A 27,155-nucleotide genomic window follows, 5' to 3' on the forward strand; every position below is an offset into this window, starting at 1 on the left:
CATTTTCCTTTCTCACCCAAACTTTTCTTCTCATGTACTTATTCATCTTTTAAAAGATTGCTGTATAATTATTGTGTATATATTTGATGGCTTATTTTAAACTTTCCTTGGAGACAGGTAGGATATACATTATTCAGGAAAAAAAAAAAGTGAAGTAAAAGAAATAACCCTAGAGCAATGTTTTTCAACTTTATTGACCTGAGCTCACTCAGGCAGTTTAAAAGACACCCATATACATTTCTGCATGGAAAAAATTAACTTTGTTTTAACAACAAAAAAAAATAGAGACAAAATAATTTAAAACATTCTAAAGTATGTAGACACATATTCAATACACTAAAGAGCTTTATTTTCCAGTAACATCAGTGCTAGGGGAAATGGTAAGGTTTTGAATAAGAACCTTAGAGAAGACTTATTTTTTTGGGTCAATTGGCCAATCTTAAAATTTGGGAATTTTAAAGTCCATCTTGTTCTGATTTATTCCCAGAGACATTATCAATAAACTAAAATACAAAGGTATATTCAAAAAGAAATGGCTAGTGTTTATCAGTGGACTACTCTTACTAAAAGTGAGGCTAACATAATAGAAAAAATACCACTGTAGGAATTCTAAGGGGAAGAAAGGAAAACTGGGGCTAGAGGAGTGGTTCTTTAAAAAAATATCATAGCAATTTCTGGTTAAAACGTACTACTAACATTTCCTACTAATATTAATGTTCAGCTCTATCTGAAAATCCTCACTGATACAGATTACATTTTTTTAAGGCAGCCATTGCCTATTTGGGCAACTATAATTCTTTTTTAAGTTTATCATTATATCAAGCCAAAATCTATCCTGCTGTACGGGGGAAGTCTAGCCCTCTTCTGTATGAACATACTTCAAATGTTTTAAGAAAGTCCTTGTGTGATCTAGGATCTCTGCCTACTAGGTTAAGCTTACCCAGCCTCCTCTGTTGTTTTTCATGCAATGTGTAGTTTTAGGGCCTCTCTCCAGTCTTGATAGGAGGCTATCGATGCAGCTCATGCTGAGCTTGTGACTTCCCATCTGTTGTTTCTTCAGGTGCTTTGTTCTTGGCTAGATCACACTAGTCAGGGTGATCTCTTACTTTCTCAGAAGTTCTTCCATAAAATTGAAACCTATAACCAAACACACATTTGAAAGAATAAGTATACGGACTACTCTTAAGTGAAGTTTTATCTGTTTTATAGATTTCCCACAAGAGATTTCTTTCAAATTTCAGAAAACGAGAATTACATCCCTAAGAAGCTGGCTTCCAAATGAAACAACCTGCTTGTTTCTTGGGAAATAAGTACGCTTTAAGATGTATAATGTAGTTTTATGTTTTCTCAGCATATTAAACAAATGCATTTTTATTTTTGTGTTTTCAGATAGTGGCCAGAACTGTAGTGCCAGTAGTAAAGGTGAACGACTAAGTGCCAAACTCAGAACTTTACCTGGGACAAATGAACCTTATGAAAGTAGCAGTAACAAAGAAATAGGCAAGTGCTTCCCACCCACTTCCTCCAGCCATAGCAGGTCTGAAGAAGACTGGTGAAACGGCAAAAAGGTCGCTGGGAATTCTTAAGAATTTGATATTTACAGATGAAATTTAAAATGACTTGGGAGACCATTTCTGTTCACTCTGAGTTACTCATTTTGATTATGAGCCTGATTGGTTTCAAATTTGTTTTGTTTTGTTTATTTACATAATGCTAACATGACAATCTCTTTTGAAACCTAGATGCCTCGTACGTGGACCCACTTGGCCCTCAAATAGAAAGACCAAAAACCGCAGCCAAAAAAAAAATCGATGAGGATGATTTTGCTGATGAAGAATTAGGGGATGATTTGCTTCCAGAATAATATTCACTTTAATATGATATTTATTAAAGGAAAGAAATTGCCTTATGAGATCATCATCATGTTGAACTTTGGATTAAATAACCTTTTTTTTTTTTCAGTGAAAACTTTAAATAAGTGTATTCTATTCTGTAAGTATGCATTTAAGTTGTTTTTTTCTTTTAAGGAATAAAAACATGTAAAACTAATACTTTAGGCCAGTGACTTCTTTACCTTTTGAAAACATTGACACACACAGGAAGAAATAAATTTCATGACGCTTAGTACATATATATGCATGTAATCATAAAAATTTGCCCTTATTATTGCAGTACATGCTAATATTTTCTGTAATTTCATTCAAACAAAGGGCTAGTAGTGGAATTGCTACATTGATTTTATGGCTTGCAGCTTGAAAAATGCTGTGTGGACGTAGGCATAACTAATTTAGATTCAAACTTAAATTGCTTGGAGTCTGGAAATTCTTTGGAAGATTTGCCTCAGGGGGATTAGAAACACTATTAAAACAATTATGTTTTGGAAGCAGTATAAAGGGTAATGAGATAAAACACCAAAGCATAACCCTAGTGCTCTTTTCCCAAGTTCTTTTCTACCTCAGCACAGTGGTGTGCACCAAGAGCACAGAGCAATAACTACTCAGACAGCTTTTCCCATTTGTGACTTGGGGGGTGAGGGCAGGACTGCCTGCATTTTTCTTTAGCAATGTGTTTGGCTGGTCTGGAGTCTGCAGAGGAATTACAATGATGAGGAAGTCAGAAGAAGTAGCTTATCTCTAACACTATACCAAAGAGAAGGGACCCTTCAATCTTATTTACCATTGTCCCTGCAGTGTGCATGCTACTGTTAGATGCAGGGAAGGAAAACCAAAACTAGACCACACTCCTTGCTCCCAAAGTAGGTTGTGCTCTAATGGATGAGACATCCAGCAAATACACTAGGCATCCAGTATGTGCAGAGAATCATTCAAGATGTGAGAGATACTGTAGTGAACAAGAACTGTACCTTGGCCTCAAGGAGCTTAAATCTGGTGGGGAAGACGGAAAGTATATTTTGTTTGTTTGAGACAGAGTCACTCTGTCGCCTAGGCTGGAGTGCAGTGGCACAATGTTGGCTCACTGCAACCTCCACCTCCTGGGTTCAAGAAATTCTCTCGCCAACCTCCCGAGTAGCTGGGATTACAGGCCTGTGCCACCACGCCCAGCTAATTTTTTATATCTTCCGTAGACAGGGTTTCACTGTGTTGGCCAGGCTGATCTCAAACTCCGCCCACCTCGAACTCCCAAAATGCTGGGATTACAGGGGTGAGCCACTGCACCCAGCCCAGAAAATATATTTTTAAAGGACTCTAGGTAATTGTTAGTTACAGTTAAGAGAACAAAATGGAGTAATGCAATAGGTAGTGATTATGAAGGAGGAGGTCTAAGAGGTGGCCTTGGTATTAACACTAGAATGGTGAGGAGAAGGCAGTGCTCTGGGCAGAAGGAGCAGCAAGTACCACACACTGAAAACTGAGGGATGTGGATGTGTCACAGTGTTATTGGGCTGCCATGACAATGAGCGACAGTTGGGGGTCCAGCAATGTGGGCGGTGTGCTCTTTAGGCAGGAAAGAGAAAAGAGATGAGATCCAAAAGGTAGGCAGGGTTTACAGTTTGATCTTACTCTAGTTGTCATAGAACAGCCACTAGAAGGTTTCATGCAAGGGAGGTGAGTGAAGTGCTTTCATTTAACCTTTAGAAACCAGTCATTGCACTGGTCACCATGAAGATGAAGTGGGCTTGGGATGGAAGAGAAGAGTGGAAACTGCTAGCAGTAGCCTGAGTGAGAGGTGAAAGCAATTGAGACCAGGATTTTAGCAATGGAAATTGTGAGAACTGGTCAGATTCAGCAGATATTTGGAGACAGAGCTGAGAAGACTTACTAATGGATTGGACATGGATTGCGAGGGAAAGAGGAAAAAATGATGCCAAAATTTGTGGCTAAGGAACGGAGTGGCTAGTGTTGTCTTTTTAGTAAGAAAGGAATAGGCTGGGAGCGGTGGCTCACACCTGTAATCACAGCACTTTGGGAGGCCGAGGTGGGCGGATCATGAGATCAGGAGATTGAGACCATCCTGGCCAACATGGTGAAACCCCGTCTCTACTAAAAATGAAAAAAAAAAAAAAAAAAAAAAAAAAACAATTAGCTGGGCATGGTGATGCACGCCTGTAGTCCCAGCTACTCGGGAGGCTGAGACAGGAGAATTGCTTGAACCCAGGAGTCGGAAATTGCAGTGAGCTGAGATCGTGCCACTGCACTACAGCCTGGGTGACAGTTTGATAATCCGTCTCAGAAAAAAAAGGAAGGAATAGATTTTGGGGGGAATAAGTAGATATGTTTTCACCATGTTAAATTTGTCTCTTAAGCTTTCAACTTCAGATACAAAGAATGCAGTTAGACCTTAAAATCTAGAGGTCACAGAAGAGGTGAGGGCTACAGGTAGAAATGTGGGAACTGTCTATGTACACTTCGTACTTAAAACCATGAAACTGAATGAGATCACTTAGCTCTGAGAGGGAGGATAGAGAAAAGTATAAGCAACGTGCTGGTGAGTACAGGAGAGAAAGGATGGCTCAGCAGAAAGACTCAGAAGAGCAACAAGTGCTTAGGAAGTGTCTGGATTCAAGATTCCATTTCTGAGGAGGATGCAGTAGGTCACGGAAGGCCTCTGTAGCAGCTAGGGGGGAAAAAACAAATCATTGCAAAAATCATGTTCAAAGTCTCTGGAGAGCTGTGGAAACAACAACACTAAAATTGCAGAGAGGAAAGAGCCGTTGCTAAATAAACTGCTGATCCTGCCTGTTTTTCTGGACACATTTGCCAGTTCTAGGCATGGGCTAAGAACTGGGCTTTCCCCAGGGAAAAGGCGTCATCTCGAAGGAAGAAAAACTAGCAGAGCTTTTGGTGGTCATGTGGGGTTGGCATGACAAACTAGAAACTTACAGAAGCCCCAAACGTCTGTCTGTCTTTCCACCATGGGGCATTTGCTGGAGTACTGTTCCAGGTGGGGTAATGCTGAAGGCTGGGGAACTGGATGGAGGCTTTTAAAGGCTTAGTTAAATCTCCCATAGTCCTTAGGGGACAGTGTCCTGCTAGAGGGAAGGGCTTTCCACAAGATATTTGTTATTTAGTCTACCCTCAAGATATTTGCTATTTTGGAGGCAGGTGTAGTGGCTCACACCTGTAACCCCAGCACTTTGGAAGGCCAAGGCAGATGGATCACTTGAGGTCAGGAGTTCGAGACCAGCCTGGCCAATATAGCAAAACGCTGTCCCTACTAAAAATACAAAAATTAGCCAGGCATAGTCCCAAATAATGCAACATTCAGCCAGCTGTAATCCCAGCTACTAAGAGGCTGAGGCACGAGAATCTCTTGAACCTGGAAGGCAGGGATTGCAGTGAGCCAAGACTGTGTCACTGCACTCCAGCCTGGGCAACAGAGCAAGACTCCATTTTGAAAAAAATTTTAAAATATATTTGCTATTTGTGAATCTGCATGGGGCAGGAGGCTAAGGATCTAAATTCAAAATATGGAGGGGCCAACTTGACTCTCTTTCTTTCTCAACTGAGGAGACAAATCTTCTAAGCTCCTAGTCAAAAGTCTAGGACAAACATGAATCAATAGTGGACTGACCCTTACAAAAACTCCAGCCCAGACTGGGTGAGGTGGCTCATGCCTATAATCCCGGTACTTTTGGAGGTTGAGGCAAGAGGATTGCTTGAGGCCAGGAGTTCAAGGCCAACCTGGGCAACATAGTGAGACCCCTTCTCTACCAAAAAATTAAAAAATTAGCCAGGGCATGGTGGCATGCACCTATAGTCCCCACTACACGAGAGGCTGAGGCAGGAAGATCACTTTAGACAAGGGCTTCAAGGTTACAATGAGTTGTAACTGTGCCACTGCACTCCAGCCTGGGCAACAGAAGGAGACCCTGCATCTCAGCTCAACCCCTGGCTGGATTGAAGTAATTAGTCCTGAATCCTGTCTACCTCACAGAGGAAAGAGAACCTTTCTATGGTTACAGTATCATTTGCAGTCTCTATGGTTCTTATATATACAATGCTTGGCGTGTAACAAAGAAAATTACTAGAGCTCAGAGTCAAGAAAATATGACCAGCAATCAAGAGAAAACATAAATAGAAGCAGTGTCCTAGATAATCCAGATAATGGATTTAAGAAACAAGGACTTTATAACTCGTGTGTTAAATGAATAAAATGGATAAAAAGATGGAAAATTTCAATGGAATGTTGGAATCTGTGAAAAAGATTCAAATAGACAACTTAAAATTGAAAGACACAATATCTGAAATTAACTTATTTGGATGGATTGAAAATGTACCAGACACAGCAGATGTCAGAATTAGTGAGTAGGTCAATAAATAGAAAAATATCCAAACTAAAGCAAAGAGAAATTAGACTGGAAACATAAAGCAGCTGATAAAAGACACTTGGGACACATTCGAGAGTTTAAATAATTATAATAGGAATCACGAAAGGAGTGGAAGAGAGAGTGGGGTAAAAATGACATTAGAAGAGAGAATGGCTGCCATTTCCCTAAATTGTTAAAAGACATCAAGCTACAGATTTAGGAAGTTCAGTGAACACCAAGGTGATACAAAGAAGACTACCCTGTAGTTACACTGTGCTCAACCACTAAAAACACTGGGAACGTCCTTCAGATAACCAGAATGACAAGGACACAGTACTTTCAGAGGAACATTAATCAGATTTACGGCTAACTTTTCAGTAAAAAACTGGGAAACCAGAAGACAATAGAATGGTATCTTTAAGTGCTGAAAAAAAAAAACAACTCTGCCAATCTAGAATTCTATTCCAGTGAATATATTCTATAAACTTTAAAGTTAAAGACTTCAGGCCAGGCACAGTGGCTCATGCCTGTAATCCCAGCGCTTTGGGAGGCCGAGATGGGCAGATCGCCTGAAGTCAGGAGTTCAAGACCAGCCTGACCAACACAGCGAAACCCCATCTCTACTAAAAAATACAAACATTAGTGTGTTGGCAGGCGCCTGTTATCCCAGCTGCTCAGGAGGCTGAGGCAGGAGAATTGCTTGAACCCAGGAGGCAGAGGTTGCAGTGAGCCAAGACTGTGCCACTGCACTCCAGCCTGGGCAACAGAGCAAGACTGCATCTCAAAAAAAAAAAAAGACTTTAGACAAGCAAAATTTTAGAAAATTAATTACCAGACTAGTTCTATAGAAAACGCTAAAAGTCCTACAGGCTAAAGGAAGATGATCCTAGGAGGAAGCATGAAATGACAGAAACTGATGACAAAGTCGAGCAATAATGAAGAGCCCCAGAAAGGTGTGGGGATATATGAAAGAATGCTATTTCAAACAACAACAATAATAATGCCTTGTGGGGTTTTAACATACATAGAAATAAAATGTTGATCATACTAGTCCAAAGATTCGGACTGGGTATTAAACGAAGTTTCTCGTGTCATTCAGACAATGCTAGACCATAATGAGGAGTGTTTTGCAGAATGTATAATTAAAAATCTAACAGTACAACTAATGAAAATGGAAAGAATGATAAAATCAGCTAGGTGCGGTGGCTCAAGCCTGTAATTCCAGCACTTTGAGAGGCCGAGGCAGAAGGATTACTTGAAGCCAGGAGTTTTGGCAACAAAGCAAGACCCTGTCTCTATAAAAAATTAAAGAATAAGCCAGGCACAGTGGCGAGTGGGAGAGCTCCTCGGGAGGCTGAGGTGGGAGAATCACTTGAGCCCAAGAGTTTGAGGCTCCAGTGAGCTATGATGGCACCACTGTACTCCAGCCTGAGTGGCAGAGCAAGACACTGTCCCTGAAAATACATAGATAAATAATAACTAATAAGTAAAATAAAAATCACCACTTTGCAAGCACCACAAGATTAATGAATCCAAGCAAGAATCATCACTGATTGCTAAAGCAAGTGAAGGAACATTTGATAAGAGTAGCATATTTACATAGCCCCAAAGTTTCCTCTATGAACTACTTATTAATTATAAGAGGAAGAATAGTGATTTTACATTGGAGAAACCTAGTGGGACCTTAATCATGACCAAAGTGAACACAGCCAGCAATGGGATGAATAAGACCCCTGTGCCTCCTGACATGAGGCGCAGAAAAGATCCAAGATTACCTGATCAATATTCCTGCCAGAAAGAACCTAAGTCGAATCATGAAGAAGCCTCATAAACTGAGGAACATTTGACAGAATAACTGGCCTCTACTTTTCAAAAATATCAAGGCTGTGAAAGACAAAAAATGTCCAAGGAATTGTTCCAGATAAAGGAAGACTGAAGCAGGCCAGGTGCAGTGACTCACTCCAGTAATCCCAGCACTTTGAGAGGCCAAGGGTTGTGGATTGCTTGAGGACAGGAGTTCAAGACCAGCCTGACCAACATAGTGAGACCCCCATCTCTACTAAAAATACAAAAAATTAGCTGGGCCTGGTGGTGCATGCCTGTAATCCCAGCTACTTGGGAGGCTGAGGTATGAGAATCAGTGGAACCTGGGAGGCAGAGGTTGCAGTGAGCTGAGATTGCACCACTGTGCTCCAGCCTGGGCAACAGTGAGACTCTGACCAAAAAAAGAAAAGAAAGAAAGAAGGGAACAAGGAAGGGAGGGGAGGGGAGGTGATAACAGGAGGGGAGGGGAGGGGAGGGGAGGAGTGGAGACAGAAGGGGAGGGGAAGAGAGGGGGAGGGGAGAGAGGAGGGGAGGAGGAATCAGTGGAGACCCGAGGGGAGGAAAGGGGGGAGGGGAGGGGAAGGGAGGGGAGGGGAGGGGGGGGAGGGCAAGGGAGAAGATGGGGACGGGTGGAGACGGGAAGAAGGAAGACTGAAGAGACATGTCAACAAAATGCAATGCATGATCCTTGATGAGATCCAGGATGGGAATTTTGCTTTAAAGGACCTTATAGAGACAGCTGGTGAAATGGTAATAGGAATGTACAGATGCTCCTCAACTTATGATAGGGCTGTGTCCTGATAAAACCCATTGTTAAAAGTATTACAAGTTGAAAATGCATTTACTACCCCGATATACCAGTCACAAAGATGAAAAATCGTAACTCAAACTATCATTAAATCCAGATGCTCCTCGACTTACCATAGGGTAGGATTTAATGATAAGGTAAGTCCTAATAAGCTCATCACAAAGCTGGAGAATCATAGTTGAACAAGCATAAGCTGGAGACCATCTATATGAGTATCTGTAAAATGTCTCAATTTTTAGAACTGCACTATGGTTACATAAGTGAATGTCTTTGTTCCCGAGAGATACACATTGAGGTGTTGTGAGGCAAAGGGTCCTGATTTCTGCGACTCAGTGGCTCAGTGGTTCAGAAGAAAGCACAGTGAAAAACGATGAGAAATGTTAACCAACAGCGGAACCGAGTGAAGCGTACATGGAGTTCCTTTGTACCCTTCTTAAATCTTTTCTTGAGAGTGTGGTCAGGCGGCTCGGACTGAGCAGGACTTTCCTTATCCCGGTTGATTGTGCAGCTCGCTTGTTTTCTATTCACCATGGCTTCTTCTGATATCCAGGTGAAAGAACTGGAGAAGCGTGCCTCAGGCCAGGCTTTTGAGCTGATTCTCAGCCCTCGGTCAAAGGAATCTGTTCCGGAATTCCCCCTTTCCCCTCCAAAAAAGAAGGATCTTTCCCTGGAGGAAATTCAGAAGAAATTAGAAGCTGCAGAAGAAAGATGCAAGTCCCATGAAGCTGAGGTCTTGAAGCAGCTTGCTGAGAAACGAGAGCATGAGAAAGAAGTGCTTCAGAAGGCAATAGAAGAGAACAACAACTTCAGTAAAATGGCAGAAGAGAAACTGACCCACAAAATGGAAGCTAACAAAGAGAACCGAGAGGCACAAATGGCTGCCAAACTGGAGCGTTTGCGAGAGAAGGATAAGCACATTGAAGAAGTGCGGAAGAACAAAGAATCCAAAGATCCTGCTGACGAGACTGAAGCTGACTAATTTGCTCTGAGAACTGACTTTCTCCCCATCCCCTTCCTAAATATCCAAAGACTGTACTGGCCAGTGTCATTTTATTTTTTCCCTCCTGACAAATATTTTAGAAGCTAATGTAGGACTGTATAGGTAGATCCAAACTGTAAGATGTTGTTTTAGGGGCTAAAGGGGAGAAACTGAAAGTGTTTTTTTCTAAAGTGTTGGTCTTTCTGATGTAGATATTTTTCTTGTTGCATCTTTTCTACTTCAGTACACTTGGTGTACTGGGTTAATGGCTAGTACTGTATTGGCTCTGTGAAAACATATTTGTGAAAAGAGTATGTAGTGGCTTCTTTTGAACTGTTAGATGCTAAATATCTGTTCACTTTTCAATCCCAATTCTGTCCCAATCTTACCAGATGCTACTGGACTTGAATGGTTAATAAAACTGCACAGTGCTGTTGGTGAAAAAAAAAAAAAAAACTTTTCTCTAAGTCTGAAATTATATCCAAATAAAAGTTTGTTTTTATTTTTTTAAGCGAACGTAGCTGGCCATGGACTTGGGAGGCCGAGGCAGGACGATGGCTTGAGTCCAGGAGCTGGAGGGTACAGTGGGCTGTGATGGCACCACCGCACTTCAGCCTGGATGACAGAGCAAGACCCTGTGTCTCAAAATAATAAATAAATAAAAATAAAAAAGTGAATGGAGGACGAAACATAATGATAAAACATGCTCGATTAATCCAAAGAAAGGCAGGTAAAGGAGAAGTGAGGGAATAAAGAGCAGATGAACAAAAAGAAAACAAGCAGCAAGGTAGGACTTGAACCGGATTACATTAGTGATTACATTAGTAATTATAAAAAGCAAACTCAGTTATATTAATGATTAGTAAATGCTAGTTACGTTAATACCGCGAATGTAAATAAATACTCCAATTAAGCGACAAAGATTATCAGACTATTAATAAACAAGACTCAACTATATGTTACTTACAAGAGACACATTTTAAATACAGTCCTGCACCACATAATATCATTTCAGTCAACAGGCCACATATATGATGGTGTCCCATAAGATTATAATACTACATTTTTACTGTACCTTTTCTACGTTTAGATAACCCAAGTGTTGTGTTACAATCGCCTACAGTATGTGGTACAGTAACATGTTGTACACGTTTGTAGCCTAAACTACACACCATAGACCTCAGTTGTAGTCAATACTCAGTTTAAGTACAATCCAGGGTGTTCACACAGCAATGAAATCACCTTACAACACATTTCTCAGAATGTATCCCTGTTGGTAAGTGACATGTGACCATCTAAAGGCACAGATAGGTTGAAAACGAAACAATAGAAAAAGAATGCTAATCAAGGCTGGGCGCAGTGGCTCACGCCTATAACCCCAGCATCTGAGGTCAGGAGTTCGAGATGAGCTTGGCCAACGTGGTGAAACCCCCGTCTCTACTAAAAATTCAAAAATTAGCTGGGTGTGGTGGCACGTGTCTATAATCCCAGCTCCTCGAGAGGCTGAGGCAGGAGAATAGCTTTAACCCGGGAGGCGGAGGTTGCAGTGAGCCAAGATTGGGCCACTGCACTCCACCAGCCTGGGCAATAAGAGTGAAACTTTGTCTCAAAAATAAAATAAAATAAAATTCAGAATGCTTGCTGTAAAGGGGAGTCGAGTGGGACTTGGAGTCAAGAAAGGGTTTATCAAATGCATCAGGAAAGAAGGTGGGAGACATCAGACTGGGTGTGAGTAAGCTAGTGCATTTGGTGGTTGGAAGAAAAGTAAAAGCTCTCATCTGTGTCTGTGGAAGGTGGGAGGAAGGAAATGGGCAGTAGACTTGAGGAGAGAGAATATGTAGATCAGTGATATTGGAAGAAGACCATAACTGCAGAGGTGTAATAGGATACTTATGTTGAATGTTAATCTAAGACTTGTGGTCATAAATCAGTACTGAGTCTACTCAGCTCAGTTGCATGCCTTTTTTTTTTTTTGAGACAGAGTCTTGCTGTGTTGCCCAGGCTGGAGTGCAGTGGCGTGGTCTCAGCTCACTGCAACCTCCCTCTTCCGGGTTCAAGCAATTCCCCTGCCTCAGCCTCCCAAGTAGCTGGGACTACAGGCATGCACCACTATGCCTGGCTAATGTTTTCTATTTTAGTAGAGACAGGGTTTCACCGTGTTGCCCAGGCTGGTCTCGAACTCCTGACCTCAGGTGATCCACCCAACTCAGTCTCCCGAAGTGCTAGGATTACAGGCATGAGCCATTGCGCCCAGCCCAGTTGTATGAATTTTAAGAGTTGACATGGGATTGAAGGCAAGTACCACAGAGAGAAAAAGAAGAAAGGGATTAAGCAAGGGTATTTACAAGGGTGCGGTGACAGTGTTGAACAGTGAAATCTAAACTAGATAAGAAAGGAGACGGCCGGACGCTGTGGCTCAAGCCTGTAATCCCAGCACTTTGGGAGGCCGAGGCGGGTGGATCACGAGGTCAAGAGATCGAGACCATCCTGGTCAACATGGTGAAACCCCGTCTCTATTGAAAATACCAAAAATTAGCTGGGCATGGTGGCGCATGCCTGTAATCCCAGCTACTCAGGAGGCTGAGGCAGGAGAATTGCCTGAACCCAGGAGGCGGAGGTTGCGGTGAGCCGAGATGGCTCCATTGCACTCCAGCCTGGGTAACAAGAGCGAAACTCCGTCTCAAAAAAAAAAAAAAAAAAAAAGAAAGAAAGAAAGAAAGCAGATAAGGACTAAAGAGTGGAATGGTTAGTGAGAAGTGGGAGAAGGCTGGATGGCGGCAGAGAATGGCAGGAGTGGGCGAAAATAGAAGGCGCCTGCGTCAGGGAATAGGGTATTTGAAATCAGATGTTTGGATGTGTTGCAGTTATTTGTGATGATGAAACCTTGGATATGACCATATGACTTGACAGTTGAGAAGAGATGGGAAATAAAGACAATTGAACTAATGTAGTCACTTGGAAATCAGCGTGTTAAATGTCTCTGTGCAGGTTAAGGTGTCAGGAATGATCAGCAGGAATAGCGGTCTCCAGGTGCTAAAATCAGTGAATCAAGGGAGTGACCAGGAGAGTGACAGCAGTGAGGAGTGCTATCAGCAGGAGCATCCAGGGGCAGCTCTTTAAGGGAAAGAGGTTTGGGTAGACATGAACATCAGTAACTCAAGATTATTATGGAAGTAGCCAACCACACACCGGCTTTTGGAGTAACGGTGCCTAAGGATGATTTAAGAGGTTCCCCAGCAGCTTGGCCCATGCTAAGCAGTCTTGCAGCTGTGCTGGTATCAGGGGTGCAGAGTAAACCAGGCGATGACAGAGGGACTGGAGAGGCTTCCACCTGAGCCTTCGTTGACCACACTGCTGATGTGCGTTTTAAGGGAACACGATGCGCCTGCTTTTGAGTATTTTGTTCCCTTTTTTTCACTTCTGTTAGGTTTGAACTTGTGAACATGCTTATTTTGCATCTTCATAAACATACTGAAATTTGAGGGGAACTCAAACACTTGCACCTATTTATAAGACTTTTTCTCAACTGATTAGTCTCACAAGGATGAACTTTGTTTTACCAAATGGGTGAGCGTTTTTCAGTCATTTGTGATCTTTCACAAAATGAAAACTGCTGGAAAGTAAAGTTTCCTTCCCACTTCCCAGGTAGCTGGGGGCTGGGGGGGAGAGAAGTTGCCACGCTAGCAGACAGTGGAAAATACTCTGTTGAATAATACGCAGAATTAAGCCTGGTACCACGTCACCTCATACAGGAACGGATGCTGAAATGAGACGGACTATTTCTATGAAGCTCTCATGATACTCTCTTAAAAGCCTCCACGTTTCCTTTTTTCCAATAAAAATAAGCAGTATTTGAGTACTGAAACCTTTATTCCCATTTTACTGGAAAGAAAACAATAAACATGAACAATTTGCCAGTCGGAAAAACAGTGTTTTATAAACCAAAACAAATATTTGCCAAGAGCCGTAAATTGCTTAAATCGCTTAAACTGGAGATTTCAGTGAGATTTTCAGCAGTAACTAGATTACTAAGCTCCTTAGTTATGGAACATTCAAGGCCTAGAAAGGCGTTTTTCCTACAAAGCAGAACTGAAAGGTAGTTTAACTAATGGTTTACAATTCAGTCAAATACCAAAGCTGCAAACCATTTAGGGCGTCATCAATTACATATTTTGTATACTTTCAAAAAGCTTACAGCTGGGATGGGTTGTTTATTTTCAAAGCATGACTGCTTTAAAATCATATTCATTAGCCTGCCCCCTAGGAAGCATTAAGCATTTACTTGCAGAATGAACAAGCAAGCAAGCTGTCTTGTGTTATGAAGTATAATATAGTTCTTCATTTTAGTTTCTTCATTCGCAGACTACCAGGCTCATTTCACGCCTGCACTTAGAACTGAGTTTTCAGGGAGTAGGAACTCTCCAACATCGTCATCAGAGATACCCAAGGACAGCCATGAAAGGGACAGTCGGGGAAGTATTCAGTGCTTTGTTGTAGACTTATTGGATAGAGGCACAGGATCATTTCATGTTGTTGAGAAGAAAGGAGAAGCAGCCTCCTCCCACCTTATTAAAAATAGAGATTTTTTTAATTTCCTCGAAGTACGGAATCTCAAAAGAGGTAGCTCTAAGGAGAATCCCTCTGGGTCTGAGTGCATCCTCTCGCAGGGGCCTGTTCTATTCTTGGACCGCGTTCCTTAATAGAGAAATCTCTCTGAGCCAAAATCAGCCTCCCCCAACTCCATCCTGTCGGCCCCAGTTTTCTGCTCGGAGACGTCCAGGCCAGTCCCCACTCCTCCTTCAGCCAGTCGGGCCGGCACCCGCGCCCGGCAGGGCCAGCCCTCTCCTCCTCCCGCGCGGCGCAGCACAGGCCCAGAGCGCGCGACCCCAGGCCCTCCGACCCCCGCGGCCCGCCGCATACTCGCGGCTGGGGGCCCCAGTGTGCGTGGCCCTTCAGGCTACTCCACTAAAGAGCCGCTGCGTCGCCCCATCTCGGCGCGAATCTGAAAGCGTTTTGGGGAAAGAAGATGTTGGGGGCACTGGTGAGTACACTGCACAAGTGACAAAATGTTTTCAGCTCCTGGAGGCGAAGGGTGCAGAGCCGCTCTGTGTCATGAGCCCGGGCGGCGACCTCGCGCAGTCAGCTCCTCAGTCCGCGTCCCCAAGTACGAGGAAAGGCCACAGGGGGCTTCTCTCCGAAAAGCGGGTCCCGGACCACGCTCGGGCTGGCGGGGGCGGGCGGATGACGAGGCGCGGGGGCGTGGATGGGTCTGCGAGGCGGCGGGTCCGGGCGTCTCAGGCTCCGGGGCTCCCTCGCTGGCGGCGGCGCGAGGATGGCGCGCCCAGCGGTGAGGGCGCGGCGGGTCACAAGCACTCGCAGCCTGCAGCGCAGCAGCCCGGCAGGCACACGCACACGTGCACGCGCGCCCCGCACCAGCCCCCCGTGCGGCCCCCGCCTCGGGGAGGCGGTGGCGGTGGGGGCCGGGGGCGCGCGGGTCGGCGCCGGGCTGGGCCCCGGGGACCCCGCGGGCGGCGGGCAGGCGGGGAAGGCGCTCGAGGGCCAGCCCGCGCGGCTCCCATCCTCCGGGCCGGCCTCCGGCTCTGCCGGGCGAGGAGAGGCGCCTGCGGGCTCCGGGCGCCTCAGGCGGGACACGGGCGCGGGACGCAGGCGGGCTCCTCCGGCGCGCGCGGGCGCTGAGCTTGGCCTGTCCCGCAGGTCTGGATGCTTGTGGCCGGCTTCTTGCTGGTGCTGCCGCCGGGCTGGGCCGCGGGCGCCCCGAGGGCGGGCAGGCGCCCGGCGCGGCCGCGGGGCTGCGCTGACCGGCCGGAGGAGCTCCTGGAGCAGCTGTACGGGCGCCTGGCGGCCGGCGTGCTCAGCGCCTTCCACCACACGCTGCAGCTGGGGCCGCGCGAGCAGGCGCGCAACGCGAGCTGCCCGGCAGGGGGCAGATCCGCCGACCGCCGCTTCCGGCCGCCCACCAACCTGCGCAGCGTGTCTCCCTGGGCCTACAGGTGAGCGGCGGGCGCGTCCGGGCGGGGCCCGGCAGGTGGGGAGGGCAGGGCAGGGCGGGGAGGGTGGAGTGGGGCCGGGCAGAGGTGGGGCTGGGAAGGGGGCGACGCGGAGGGGGCGTGGCACGCGGGGCAAGTGGGGTGGGGCGGGGCGGGGCGAGACAGGGTAGGGTGCGGGAGGCGCTGCGGTGGGGCGGGGAGGAGCGGGGCAGTTGGAGCGCCGGGGACCAACTCCTAAACCGCGAAGGCCCACCCACCACCTCCCTTGAAAGAGTCCTGCTTCTTCTCTTTACCCTCCAGTATTTCCTATGCAACACGTTATCTGTTGAGCACCTCATTTCTGCCAGGTTGGATGGGTCCACAAGGCACTAGCCAGGGACCCTGTGATGTGAACCATACTCTGTACAGGGGGCCCAGGGAGGTGCTGCTGGAGGTGCGCGGTACTGTCCACGTATTTCCTGAGTGATCCTGTAATCCAGAGGTTGCTCGAGTGGAGCCCTCTGAGCCCCTCTAGCTCAATAGCCTAAGGGAGAAGTGAGGATAATTGGGAAAGAAACCACATCATGTTATGACATGAACAGTTTCAAGAGTGTTTTGGCCTGGAACAGAGGTCATTTCAGAAGAAAGGGACAGCCTGCAAAAGGGGAAGGCTGGAGATGTTGGGGGCGTGCAGGCAGGGTGCAGCTACAGTGTCCTCAGCAGGCTTCTGTCACCGTCCCCCATCTAGCTGGAGCAGGAGGAGCTGCCCTAGGGGGTGAGACCTCACAGGGCTACAGGGGTCGAGAAAGGCTTCGTGAAAGAGCTGAGTCTCGATGGAGGAGAGCAAGTCGCCTGCAAAGGCAGTCCTGAGGGAAGGGACAGCTGATGGCAAGCGGGTACAAAGCGCTTGGAAACTGGGGAGAGCCGCAAGCTGGGCGGAGGCTGGGGGCAGAGGCGAGGTGTTTGCCTGTGGGGTGGGCGTCGATGTCAGGCTGGAGACAGACGCTGGAGCTGGATCCCGGCCTTTTCAGCAGTGCGCAGCTTGACATGCATGCCTGGAATCCCAGCACTTTGGGAGGCCAAGGCAGGAGGATTTAAGTCCAGGATTTCGGGACCAGCCTGGGAAACACAGCGAAACCCCGTTTCTACAAACAATTGTTCAAGATTAGCCAAGTGTGGTGGCTGGTGCCTGTGCTCCCAGCTACTCCAGAGGCTGAAGTGGGAGGACTGGTTGAGCCCGGGAGGTTCAGGCTGCAATGAGCTGTGATGGTGCCACTGCCTTCTAGCCTGGGTGACAGAGCAAGACTGTCTCTAAAATAAAAATTAAAGAAAAAGAAACAAACAAAAAAAAAGCTTGACACGATCAAAGAAGCCATCCAGCCGTGCTGGTTTAGGAAGGTGTCCCAATAGGGCATGGACTAGACTGCTGCGTGAACGATACTTACTAAAGAAGACAAGCGCTGTGGGGAGTCAGAGGAAATGTGCTGCCTTTGTCTAAAACACATCTGGGCTTCCCCGGAGCCACCTGCTGGCTGCTGGGTAGGGGGATTTCCTTTTACTCAACAACACTCAAGACCCCTAACCAAATTTTAGGGCCTCTTGCTGCCTGGCTACTCTGCAGAGGACCAAGCTCACTGTGGCGGAGCCTCCTCAAAGCCCCTGCACACGGGGAAGTCTGGTGGGAGCCCTCCCACCCTTCTCACTCCTGTCCCTCAGCTGGAGCCTGCAGGGCACACACCAGGTGCCATTCATTCTGGTGACTTGGTGCTCTTGCTTTTCCTCTCTCTTCCCTCCATTTCCAGGACCCAGAGGGATGGGCTACAGCATTCTTCTTTCTCCAACCTCGTGTTACGCATCTGATATGCCAAACAGGATTAAAGCCATGTGGGCAATCTCTCAGAACCAGAGTCTAGCTTCCCTGGACAGAAGCTGCTGGCCCTGCATCTTCCTATATTAGACTGGAACTCTCAGGCAAACCCATGCCCACCCACAGGCTGGACCGAGGGCCTAAGAGTAGCACATGGCCTCCGGAAGGCATGGGCCCGTGTTTCTGGCTTGGGTTGTTGATGTTATTTGAGCAAAATAGGAAAATAGACTTAGGAACAAGTGCTGTGGGAGGAAATCATGGCTTTAGTTTCAAGCCTGTTGAGTTTTGCCTAAAAGGCGTACAGGTGACAACTGAGCAGAGCTCAGGAGACAGAGCAGAGCTGGGGACACATTGAGAGTTAGCAGCCCTGGCATTCTGTGTGTGGGAAGTCAAATTGAGTTGCCCTTGCTACAGATGTGTCACCCCAGGCAGGATCTGGGAGCAGAGGGAGGTTATGATGCACAGGTTCAGGGAGCATGGTCTGGACCCCCCGAATCAGCCCATGTGTGGAGCCTCAGTGCTGGGTGGTCCCAGGAGCAGGAGTGACAGCTGCAACAGGTGGCTGAAGGTGTCACATGCATCATTTTTCATATTATTTAGCAACAGTGATGAGATCACTCTCCATGGGTAAATGGAGGTGGGTGGCTTATATTTGCTGAAGGAAAGAGTCTTCAGGGGATGGCTGCTGGGCTGGGACTCCAGACTGCCGACTGCCGACTGCCGACTGCTGACTGCCGACTGCCAAAGCTGCTCCTGCCTTTTCCTGCCACGAGAGCCCTCTCTGCCTTCCTCCCTGTGATCGTCTCTCACCATCTCTTGGGTTATTGGGAAGATTAGAAAAAGCGAGACCCAGCCAGGCCCAGTGGTTCACACCTATAAATCCCAGCTACTCAGGAGGCCAAGGCAGGAGGATCACTTGAGCTCAGGAGTTTGAGACCAGCCTGGGCAACATAGTGAGACCCCATCACTACAAAACAATTTTCAATGAGTCAGGTGCAGTGGCTCAGGCCTGTAATCCTAGCACTTTGGGAGGCCAAGGCGGTGGATTGCCTGAGCTCAGGAGTTTGAGACCAGCCTGGGCAACACGGTGAAACCCTATCGCTAATAAAATACAAAAAAATTTAGTCAGGCATGGTGGTATGCGCCTGTACTCCCAGCTACTTGGGAGGCTGAGGCAGGAGAATCACTTGAACCTGGGAAGTGGAGGTTACAGTGAGCCAAGATCGCCCCCCTACACTCCAGCCAGGGTGACAGAGTGAGACTCTGTCTCAAAAAACAAAAAAACTAAAAATAATTAGCCAGGTGCGGCTGTGTTTGCCTGTGGTCCCAGCTATGTGGGGAGTGTGAGCCTGGGAAGCTGTAGTGAGGACTGTACCACTGCACTCAGTCTGGGCGACAGCCTGAGCAGAGGGGAAGTGAGTCCATGCAAGTGAGAGTCTCTACTGAAAGGTGTTGTGGAAGGACACGCTTTTTTCTTCTTTGTGAGACAGAATCTTGCTGTGCCACCCAGGCTGGAGTGTAGTGACACAAACACAGCTCACTGCATGCAGCCTTGACCTCCTGGGCTCAAGTGACCCTCCTGCCCCAGCCTCTCATAGTGCTGGGATGATGGGATTACAGGCAGGAGCCACAGTGCTAGGCCAGGCCTTGTTCCTTGGTGGATGTCTGAGGGTGGGGCCTGGGGAGAGGAGTTCCCACCTGCAGGCTGGGCACAGGGTCAGGTGGGCTTTCTTTCCCTCCCTTCTTTCTTTCCTTCCTTCCTTCCTGCCTCCTTTTCCTCCTTTCCTTCCTTCTTTCATTTTTTTGTTCCCTCCCTCCCTTCCTTCTTTTCTTTTCCTTCCTTCCCTTCCCTTTCCCCTTCCCCTCCCTCCCTCCCTCCTTTCTTTCTTTCTCTTTTCTTTTTTTCTTTCTTTCTTTCTTTTTCTTTCTTTGTTTCTTTCTTTCTTCTTTTCTTCTTCCCTCTTTCCCTTCTTTCCCTTCTTTTGAGACAGGGTCTTTGTCACCAAGACTGGAGTGCAGTGGTGTGATCTCCGCTCACTGCAACCTCCACCTCCCAGGTTCAAGTGATTCTCCTGTCTCAGCCTCCAGAGTAGTTGGGATTATAAAGGCATGCCACCACGCCTGGCTAATTTTTGTATTTTTAGTAGAGACAAGGTTTCGTCGTGTTGGCCAGGCTGGTCTCGTACTCCTGGCCTCAAGTGATCAACCTACCTTGGCCTCCTGAATTGCTGGGATGACAGGCCTGAGCCACCGCACTCAGCCTCAGGGTGGTGTTTCTGAAGGCACAGCAGTCAGAGAGAATACCGACAAAGACGGATGGGCAGATGGACTGAACGTCAGGAGTACTGACGGGCACAGCAACGATCACTTTAGGAGGATCAGTTTTAAACCAGGTATGTGGAAGGTGGCGTTCCATACGGATGGAATGGAGACATGGTCATTCAGTAGATGGTGTTGGGACAGCCTGAGCCTCCCTCGCTCCTCTGTGAAAATAAATTCCAGATGAATCAAAGATTTAAATGTAAAACATAAAACCACAAAAGCAGAGAAAAACACAAGCAATTATATTTATAATCCTGGAGTGGAGGAGGCCCAATTTAGCTGCGCACAGTTCCCAAAAGTCATAAAAGACAAGATTGAGAAATGAAGTTACATAATTATGCACCATTTCTTCTTGGCAAAGCAGAATGAGAAAATACAAAGGGCAAACTGGGAAAGAATGTTTGCAACCCAATTCACAAAGAGCTCATTCCTAAAGAGCTCCCACAATCAGGAAGAAAAGGACCAGTGACGTCACGGAAAGGTGAGCAAAGATCAGACTGTTCCCAGGAAAGGAAGGTCAGATGACTCAACAGGAAGCAGCGCTGGCTTCAGGCCCCAGTGAAGTGCATGTGGAGACTATACTGAGGAGCCCTTTTTTTTCCCCGGCATCCAGCAGGCTATGTTGGCAAGGTGGTGAAGGAAAGGCATTCTCATCCAAGTCCAGGGGTATGAATCGGCACAACTTTTATGGAGGGCAATTTGGTGTTAAATATTGAGATTTTAAATTCACACACCTTTGACTTATTATTTCCCCTTTAGACACACTTGCCCATGTGCTAAATGATATGTGTACAAGGATATGTGTTCACTGCTGTACTAGCAAGAGATTGGAAGCTACCTAAACACCCACCAGTAAGCACTGAGTTAGATATTATATACTAGAAGGAAGAATGAGGCAGCTCTAAAAGTCAGAACTGGATCAATCAATCACCAGTACAAAGCAGGGAAAGGTGTATATAGCATGCTGCTGTTTCCTTTTCCTTTTTCTTTTTTTTTTTTTTTTGAGACGGAGTTTCGCTCTTGTTGCCCAGGCTGGAGTGTAATGGTAAGATGTCGGCTCACTGTGGCCTCCGCCTCCTGGGTTCAAGGAATTCTCCTGCGTCAGCCTCCTGAGTAGCTGGGATTACAGGCACTTGCCACCATATCTGGCTAATTTTGTATTTTTAGTAGGGACGGGGTTTCTCCATGTTGGTCAGGCTGGTCTTGAACTCCTGACCTCAGGTGATCCACCCGCCTCGGCCTCCCAAAGTGCTGGGATTACAGGCGTGAGCACTGCGCCCGGCCACATGCTGCCATTTCTATGTTAAAAGGGAAAATAGGACATAACATGTATACAAGATGAATTCTGTTTTAAATGCCTACATATATGTACACACACAGGCATCCTTAAAATGTGGGTATCGTGGTGCTTCTTATGAGGGACTCTGGAGGCGACCTACTTTTTACTATTGTATTTTTTAAACTTTCTGCCATGTGCACATATTCCTTATTTCAAAGACATGTTAATTTTTTTTTTTTTTTTTTTTTCCGAGACAGTCTCTCTCTGTCACCAGGAGCCAAGCTGGAGTGCAGTGGCGTGATCTGGGCTCACTGCAACCTCCAACTCCTGAGTAGCTGGGACTACAGGTGTGCGCCACCACCCCCAGCTAATTTTTGTAATTTAGTAGAGATGGGGTTTCACCAAGTTAGCCAGGGTGGTCTCGATCTCTTGATCTTGTGATCCACCCACCTCAGCCTCCCAAAGTGCTGGGATTACAGGCGTGAGCCACCTCGCCCAGCTAGACATTTAATTTTTAAGTTGAGAGCAGAAAGGGAAATTCTTCAACAATGAGGAAAGAACAGATACTGAGAAAATGAAGCTTCAGCACTAGGACATACTAAGGGCATTGGTTGAAGGGCACAATTTGCTCTTTTTTTTTTTTGAGACAGAGTTTTGCTCGTTACCCAGGCTGGAGTGCAATGGCGTGATCTCAGCTCACCGCAACCGCCTGGGTTCAAGCAATTCTCCTGCCTCAGCCTCCTGAGTAGTTGGGACTACAGGCATGTGCCACCATGCCCAGCTAATTTTTGTATATTTAGTAGAGACGGGGTTTCACCATGTTGACCAGGATGGTCTTGATCTCTTGATCTCGTGATCCACCCGCCTCAGCCTCCCAAAGTGCTGGGATTACAGGCATGGGCCACCGTGCCCGGCCACCATTTGCTCTTAAGGGCTCTGGGGCTTCCTGAAGAGGCACCACAGACATCTGGATGGCTTTTCAGAACCCCTGCCACTCCACAGCTGGTTTGTGCTCCTGGTTTGGAGCCCAGGCCTGGAGAGATGAGGGCATTGGCCCCAGGTGACAGACAGGAAATAGTAGAGCCAGGAGCTCATGCTGGACCTGTCTGGTTCTGTCTAGCCCACGCCTCACCTGGCGAGCTATTAGAAAACAGCATTCAGCTTTCAGAACACACAAATATTTTTTCATTTACTTTGTGGCATAATGTTTGTTTCTCTTTAGTTTTAAAAACGAAAATGCCAAAAATAAAGTCAATTGGATTGCTCAGTAAGTTTTTAAAAGTCAAATTGACTTATTAAGAAATACATTGTAAGAACACTGAGGTTAAAAAAAAAACACTGAGGTTTATTAGAGTTTAAGATATACATCACTTATTTATGATGAAACCCCAAAAATAAACACCTACCAGTACAGTACTCTAAATATTTTTTAACGGGTTATGTTTTCCAATTTTTGGTAGTCATCTAAAGATAACTTTTCTCTATGTTATGAGTAATGCACAATAATTTATTTTTAGGCTTTGTTACTTTTTTCTTTAACTATTTTCCTCTAGACAATTTAAGAGACTACACCTAAATTTATTTTATAGTAAACAACTCTGTGGATAGCCGTAGTCAGGAGGAAAACAGAGAAACAGGACCAGGATTGTCCTAGCCTGTTTTCTGTTGCTATCATAGATACCAGAGATGGGGTAATTTATAGAGTACAAGTTGGCCAGGCCCGGTGGCTCACACCTGTAATCCCAGCACTTTGGGAGGCCGAGGCAGGCAGATCACTAAGGTCAGGAGTTTGAGACCAGCCTACCCAGCATGGTGAAACCCTATCTCCACTAAAAGTTCAAAATTAGCCAAGCTTGGTGTTGCACGCCAATAATCTCAGCTACTCAGGAGGCTGAGGCAGGAGAATGGCTTGACCCCAGGAGGTGGAGATTGCAGTGAGCCAAGATCACCCTATTGCATTCCAGGCTGGGCGACAAGAGCGAAATTCCAACTCAAAAAAAAAGCACAAATTTATTCTGCTCATGGCCTGGAGGCTGGAAAGCCCAAGAGTGTGATGCTGGCATCTGGTAAGAGTCCTCCCATGCTGGAAGGTGGAAGCAAGTGGACGAGACAGAGGGAAGGGTGGAACTCATCCTTTTACCAGGAACCCCTCCCAGGATGGCAGAGCCCTCCTGACCAGTCACCTCCTCAAGGCCCCACCTCCCACAGAGTTACCATGGCAATTGAATTCTTCACACACGAACTGTTGGGGGGACACAGTCAGACTGCAGTAGGGAGTAAAGGAGAGTACAGAGAACAGGGGATGGGAGGTCAAGTGACTTTCAAACAGACACAGTAGGTCACTAATGGCATTTGAAGAGACCCTCCCCAGCAACCCAGTGCATGTACAATGCAGGCATCCCGGCCAAAGGCAGCTGATATTTTCCTGTGGAGAACCCAAGTTACCAGAACTTTCAGCAGATGACATTTGAGAAGAGGGGAAATCAGAAGAAAATAAATTCCCTTCAGGGATTTCATTTGAAAAGCGCCACCTTGGGATACAGATGTGTAAAGCCAGGGACTGGAAGTCACCTGAACGCCTGCTGATAGGCAGCTAGTCAGATTAAATACTAAACAGCTGTGAAGATGGGTGGCCCTCCGTGGACCTAAGGACATCCCCTACGTACTAAATGTGCCCTAGTTTGGCTTCCAGTTACCTGGGGGCAGTTGAGCGATGGCCCATTCACTGCGACCCTCATGCTCTGGTAAGTCCATCATCTGGTGTTGGGCAGTGCTGTATTTTAGCAATGTCATCAGGAAAAGCTGGATTTATAAAAAGGATATTTTTACTTATCCCTCCTCTAACCCTTACATGTAGCTGACCCAAGCATCCTGTTTCCGTGTGGGCTGTCCATTAATCCATTTGACCAGTATTGAAACCCAGGGTCACATTCATTCATCAAATATTGACTGGGGGTTGGTGGGCAGGCCCCCCTGAAATACGGCTGGGACTCACGGACCCTGACAATTTTCCTGCAGTCACAAGGTACTGTAGCATCACTTTCTCTCCATGAAATCTTTTTTTAAAAATTTATCAGGCTGGGCGCGGTGGCTCACGCCTATAATCCCAGCACTTTGGGAGGCCGAGGCGGGTGGATCACGAGGTCAAGAGATCGAGACCATCCTGGTCAACATGGTGAAACCCCGTCTCTACTAAAAATATAAAAATTAGCTGGGCATGGTAATGCGTGCCTGTAGTCCTAGCTACTCAGGAGGCTGAGGCAGGAGAATTGCTTGAACCCAGGAGGGGAGGTTGCGGTGAGCCGAGATCTCGCCATTGCACTCCAGCCTGGGTAACAAGAGCGAAATTCTATCTCAAAAAAAAAAAAAAATTTATCAAAGGGGTTATAACAGAGAAAGTTAGAGAGGTTAGGAGCATGTTAGAGAAAGTTATCCTCACTACAGCTATCCTACTTTTTAAGAATCCCATTTATCCTCTACCCCCTTAACAAATGCACATTTCTCTTTTCTGCACTTTCTTTTCTTTTCTTTTTTTTTTTTTTTTGAGACGGAGTTTCGCTCTTGTTACCCAGGCTGGAGTGCAATGGCGTGATCTCGGCTCACTGTAACCTCCGCCTCCTGGGTTCAGGCAATTCTCCTGCCTCAGCCTCCTGAGTAGCTGGGATTACAGGCACGCACCACCACGCCCAGCTAATTTTTTGTATTTTTAGTAGAGAGGGGGTTTCACCATGTTGACCAAGATAGTCTCGATCTCTTGACCTCGTGATCCACCCGCCTCGGCCTCCCAAAGTGCTGGGATCACAGACTTGAACCACTGCACCCGCCCGGCCTTCTGAACTTTCAAATGTGTGTGCCAACGCTAAAAACAAACCACACCTGCAGGCTGAGAGCGCGTCCCCCGTCTTGGCCGACAGGGGGCAGCACGGCGCCAGCGTCCTCGCCTGACGCACTGGCTGCCCTGGGCTGGCCCACCGCGTGGTCTCGAATTTGGAGATGGGGTTGGTTTTCTTTCTTCCCTTTTCTTTTTTTCTTTTATTTCTCTCTCTTCCCCTCCCTCTCCCTCTCATGTTTTTCTCCCTCTGTCTCTTCTCTTTCTCTTTTTCTTTCATCTATTTCTTTCTCTTTGGAATTTGGGGACTGGAGGTGCTTTTCTTCTATTTTTTCTTTATTTCTCCTTCCTTGCCTGCCTTTTTCTTTCTTTCTTTTTTTTTAAATAACATTTTCCTTCGGTCCCTGCTTCCAAACTATGGGTTATTTTCTAGTGTCTTAAAGCAAACTAAGCCTCGGCTTCAGGGAGGATCTGTACACAGCACGTGAGCACAGGTGCAGTGACCTTTCACGCCATCCTCTAATGATAACGCTTTGTTGGCAAAACGGGGGTGTTAGAGAAAGGGACAGGAAGAAAAAAGGAGAGAGGGCTCGGCTGCCTGGCTGGGAAGGTGTCAGTCACAGCCTGTGAAAGGGCTGATGGAGCACTGTTCATCCTCATTCATTCTCAGAGAAAAAGAGACACTCATTTAAAGCAGCTTATTTAAGAAAGGTTGGTATTTTCCCCTTAAAATGTTTGTATGGATAAATGACCTTGAATTGGCCAAGGTATGGCACAGACCTCGCTACTCCCCCCTTGCCCCAGTTTCTTAAAATACAGCAGGCTCTACTGCACTTATCACTGTTTCACAGGGTAAAAATAAAAGCATTGTCAGGGGCATTGTCATGGGATTAAAGTCTATCGGTCTGAAAATAGGTATGTTTGTATTGCTTTGATAGCTATTTTCCCCTTACTGCCTGGGTTTTACTTTAGCATTCTTAGAGTAACCAGGGGTGATGATAATATTTCATTCCATCAGCACCTCTTGCAATGTCCCTCACCTGCATAAAACGCATGTGCCCTAATGCCAACAGAATGATTTGGGCAAGTTCAGGAAGTTCTGCACATGCTGTGCAGTGAAATTCCTCATGGTGTCTGTCTTCCAGAGGCGACACATGAAAAACTGGCAATGAGGACAACCGCTCGCTAAATTCATAAGAGGCCAAAGAGAAAAGAACCTCCCAGAGCTCTTCCGGAATTAAAGAGTCCAGGCTAATGTTGTGACAGTGATTATTCCTCATAACGAGGGTTGTGGCGACAACTGACTCACTGGGGGTCCTGGTGGGGGGACTCCCTGTTTGGTGTACACAGGCACATGCCCCAAGGACGGACACTTCAAAGATGGCTCTGAACCCAGATTCTGCAGCTTCCCCCGGGTGGATAGTTAAGCCACCTCCTGGGCATGAGTCGTGTTTTTCCTTTGAAGCGATGCTTCCCAGCTGCACTGAATGTGTGGCATTTGCCATGACAGAAGAATGAAACCCTTCAAGAAATCTGGGTTCTCATTCTCATTTCTCTTTCTCTCTTTCCCTCTGTAAACTTTCGTTTTTTCTGAATTATCTTCCAAATTCTTTTCCAAAGCATTCATGCTTCTCTCGTCTTCCGCTACCTCCCAGATGAAGGACTTTCCCCAGAATAAATGGATTTCCTGGTGTAGCTTCACCGCTTAACCGAGTACCTGACCGATTGCTAAATAGCCACAAACCACAGCACCGCATCTGTTACACCATGCGGCTTAGGCAGCTCGGCTGTGTGGGGCACTGCCAGCCGCTAGGCTAACCCAGGAGAGCTGGAAGACTGGACAAGCCCCCTGCTCTGTTGGTGCCTCAGTTTCCCCATGAGTGAGAAGAGAGGGTGGGCAGGCTAAGCTTTCTTGCTCGCAGTAGCGCTGAGCCAGCTCAGTTGGCAGAGGAGCAGGGTTCATTCTGGAGTCCTGACCTTGATGTTAAATTC

General features: G+C 46.5%; 4 protein-coding genes and 1 pseudogene across 29 annotated transcripts in view; 4 read left to right on the forward strand and 1 right to left on the reverse strand.

The window, feature by feature from the left end:
- Positions 1-2,049, forward strand: part of IFT88 (intraflagellar transport 88) — a 133,679-nt gene extending 131,630 nt beyond the window's left edge. For 16 of the 21 annotated variants that reach the window (XR_013536150.1, XR_013536149.1, XR_013536144.1 and 13 more), the window contains 2 exons: positions 1,390-1,500; positions 1,743-2,049. Coding sequence is in view for 12 of the 21 variants with exons in the window: in XM_054256685.2 (XP_054112660.1) it covers positions 1,390-1,500; positions 1,743-1,864 (233 nt within the window). In the remaining 9 variants the exon portion in view is untranslated. Of the gene's footprint in view, positions 1-1,389; positions 1,501-1,742 lie in introns of those variants that run through there. The other 5 variants (XM_054256687.2, XM_035302315.3, XM_035302316.3 and 2 more) reach the window with 2 other exon arrangements.
- EEF1AKMT1 (EEF1A lysine methyltransferase 1) overlaps positions 984-27,155 on the reverse strand; it is a 92,129-nt gene continuing 65,957 nt past the window's right edge. Inside the window, exon 5 of one of the 2 annotated variants that reach the window (XM_035302322.3) lies at positions 984-1,137. In XM_035302322.3, the coding sequence (XP_035158213.1) occupies positions 1,103-1,137 (35 nt within the window). In that variant the 3' untranslated portion in view covers positions 984-1,102. Of the gene's footprint in view, positions 1,138-18,944; positions 20,217-27,155 lie in introns of those variants that run through there. The other variant, XM_035302321.3, reaches the window with a different exon arrangement.
- On the forward strand, positions 9,348-10,227 carry LOC103793637 (stathmin pseudogene; annotated as a pseudogene). The gene has a single exon (XR_013536152.1). The product of XR_013536152.1 is annotated as a stathmin pseudogene (transcript).
- IL17D (interleukin 17D) overlaps positions 14,636-27,155 on the forward strand; it is a 38,336-nt gene continuing 25,816 nt past the window's right edge. The window contains exons 1-2 of one of the 4 annotated variants that reach the window (XM_002748883.7): positions 14,636-14,920; positions 15,595-15,890. In XM_002748883.7, the coding sequence (XP_002748929.3) occupies positions 14,906-14,920; positions 15,595-15,890 (311 nt within the window). In that variant the 5' untranslated portion in view covers positions 14,636-14,905. Of the gene's footprint in view, positions 14,921-15,175; positions 15,891-17,668; positions 18,727-27,155 lie in introns of those variants that run through there. The other 3 variants (XM_054256689.2, XM_035302320.3, XM_035302319.3) reach the window with 3 other exon arrangements.
- On the forward strand, positions 24,048-26,417 carry LOC144582916 (uncharacterized). The gene is given in 4 exon segments (XM_078375601.1): positions 24,048-24,078; positions 25,143-25,300; positions 25,302-25,415; positions 25,478-26,417. Coding segments are annotated over 4 exon segments (477 nt in total). The 3' UTR covers positions 25,652-26,417.

The sequence above is a fragment of the Callithrix jacchus genome, chromosome 5 (genome assembly GCF_049354715.1).
Source record: "Callithrix jacchus isolate 240 chromosome 5, calJac240_pri, whole genome shotgun sequence".
Classification (NCBI taxonomy): Eukaryota; Metazoa; Chordata; class Mammalia; order Primates; family Cebidae; genus Callithrix; species Callithrix jacchus.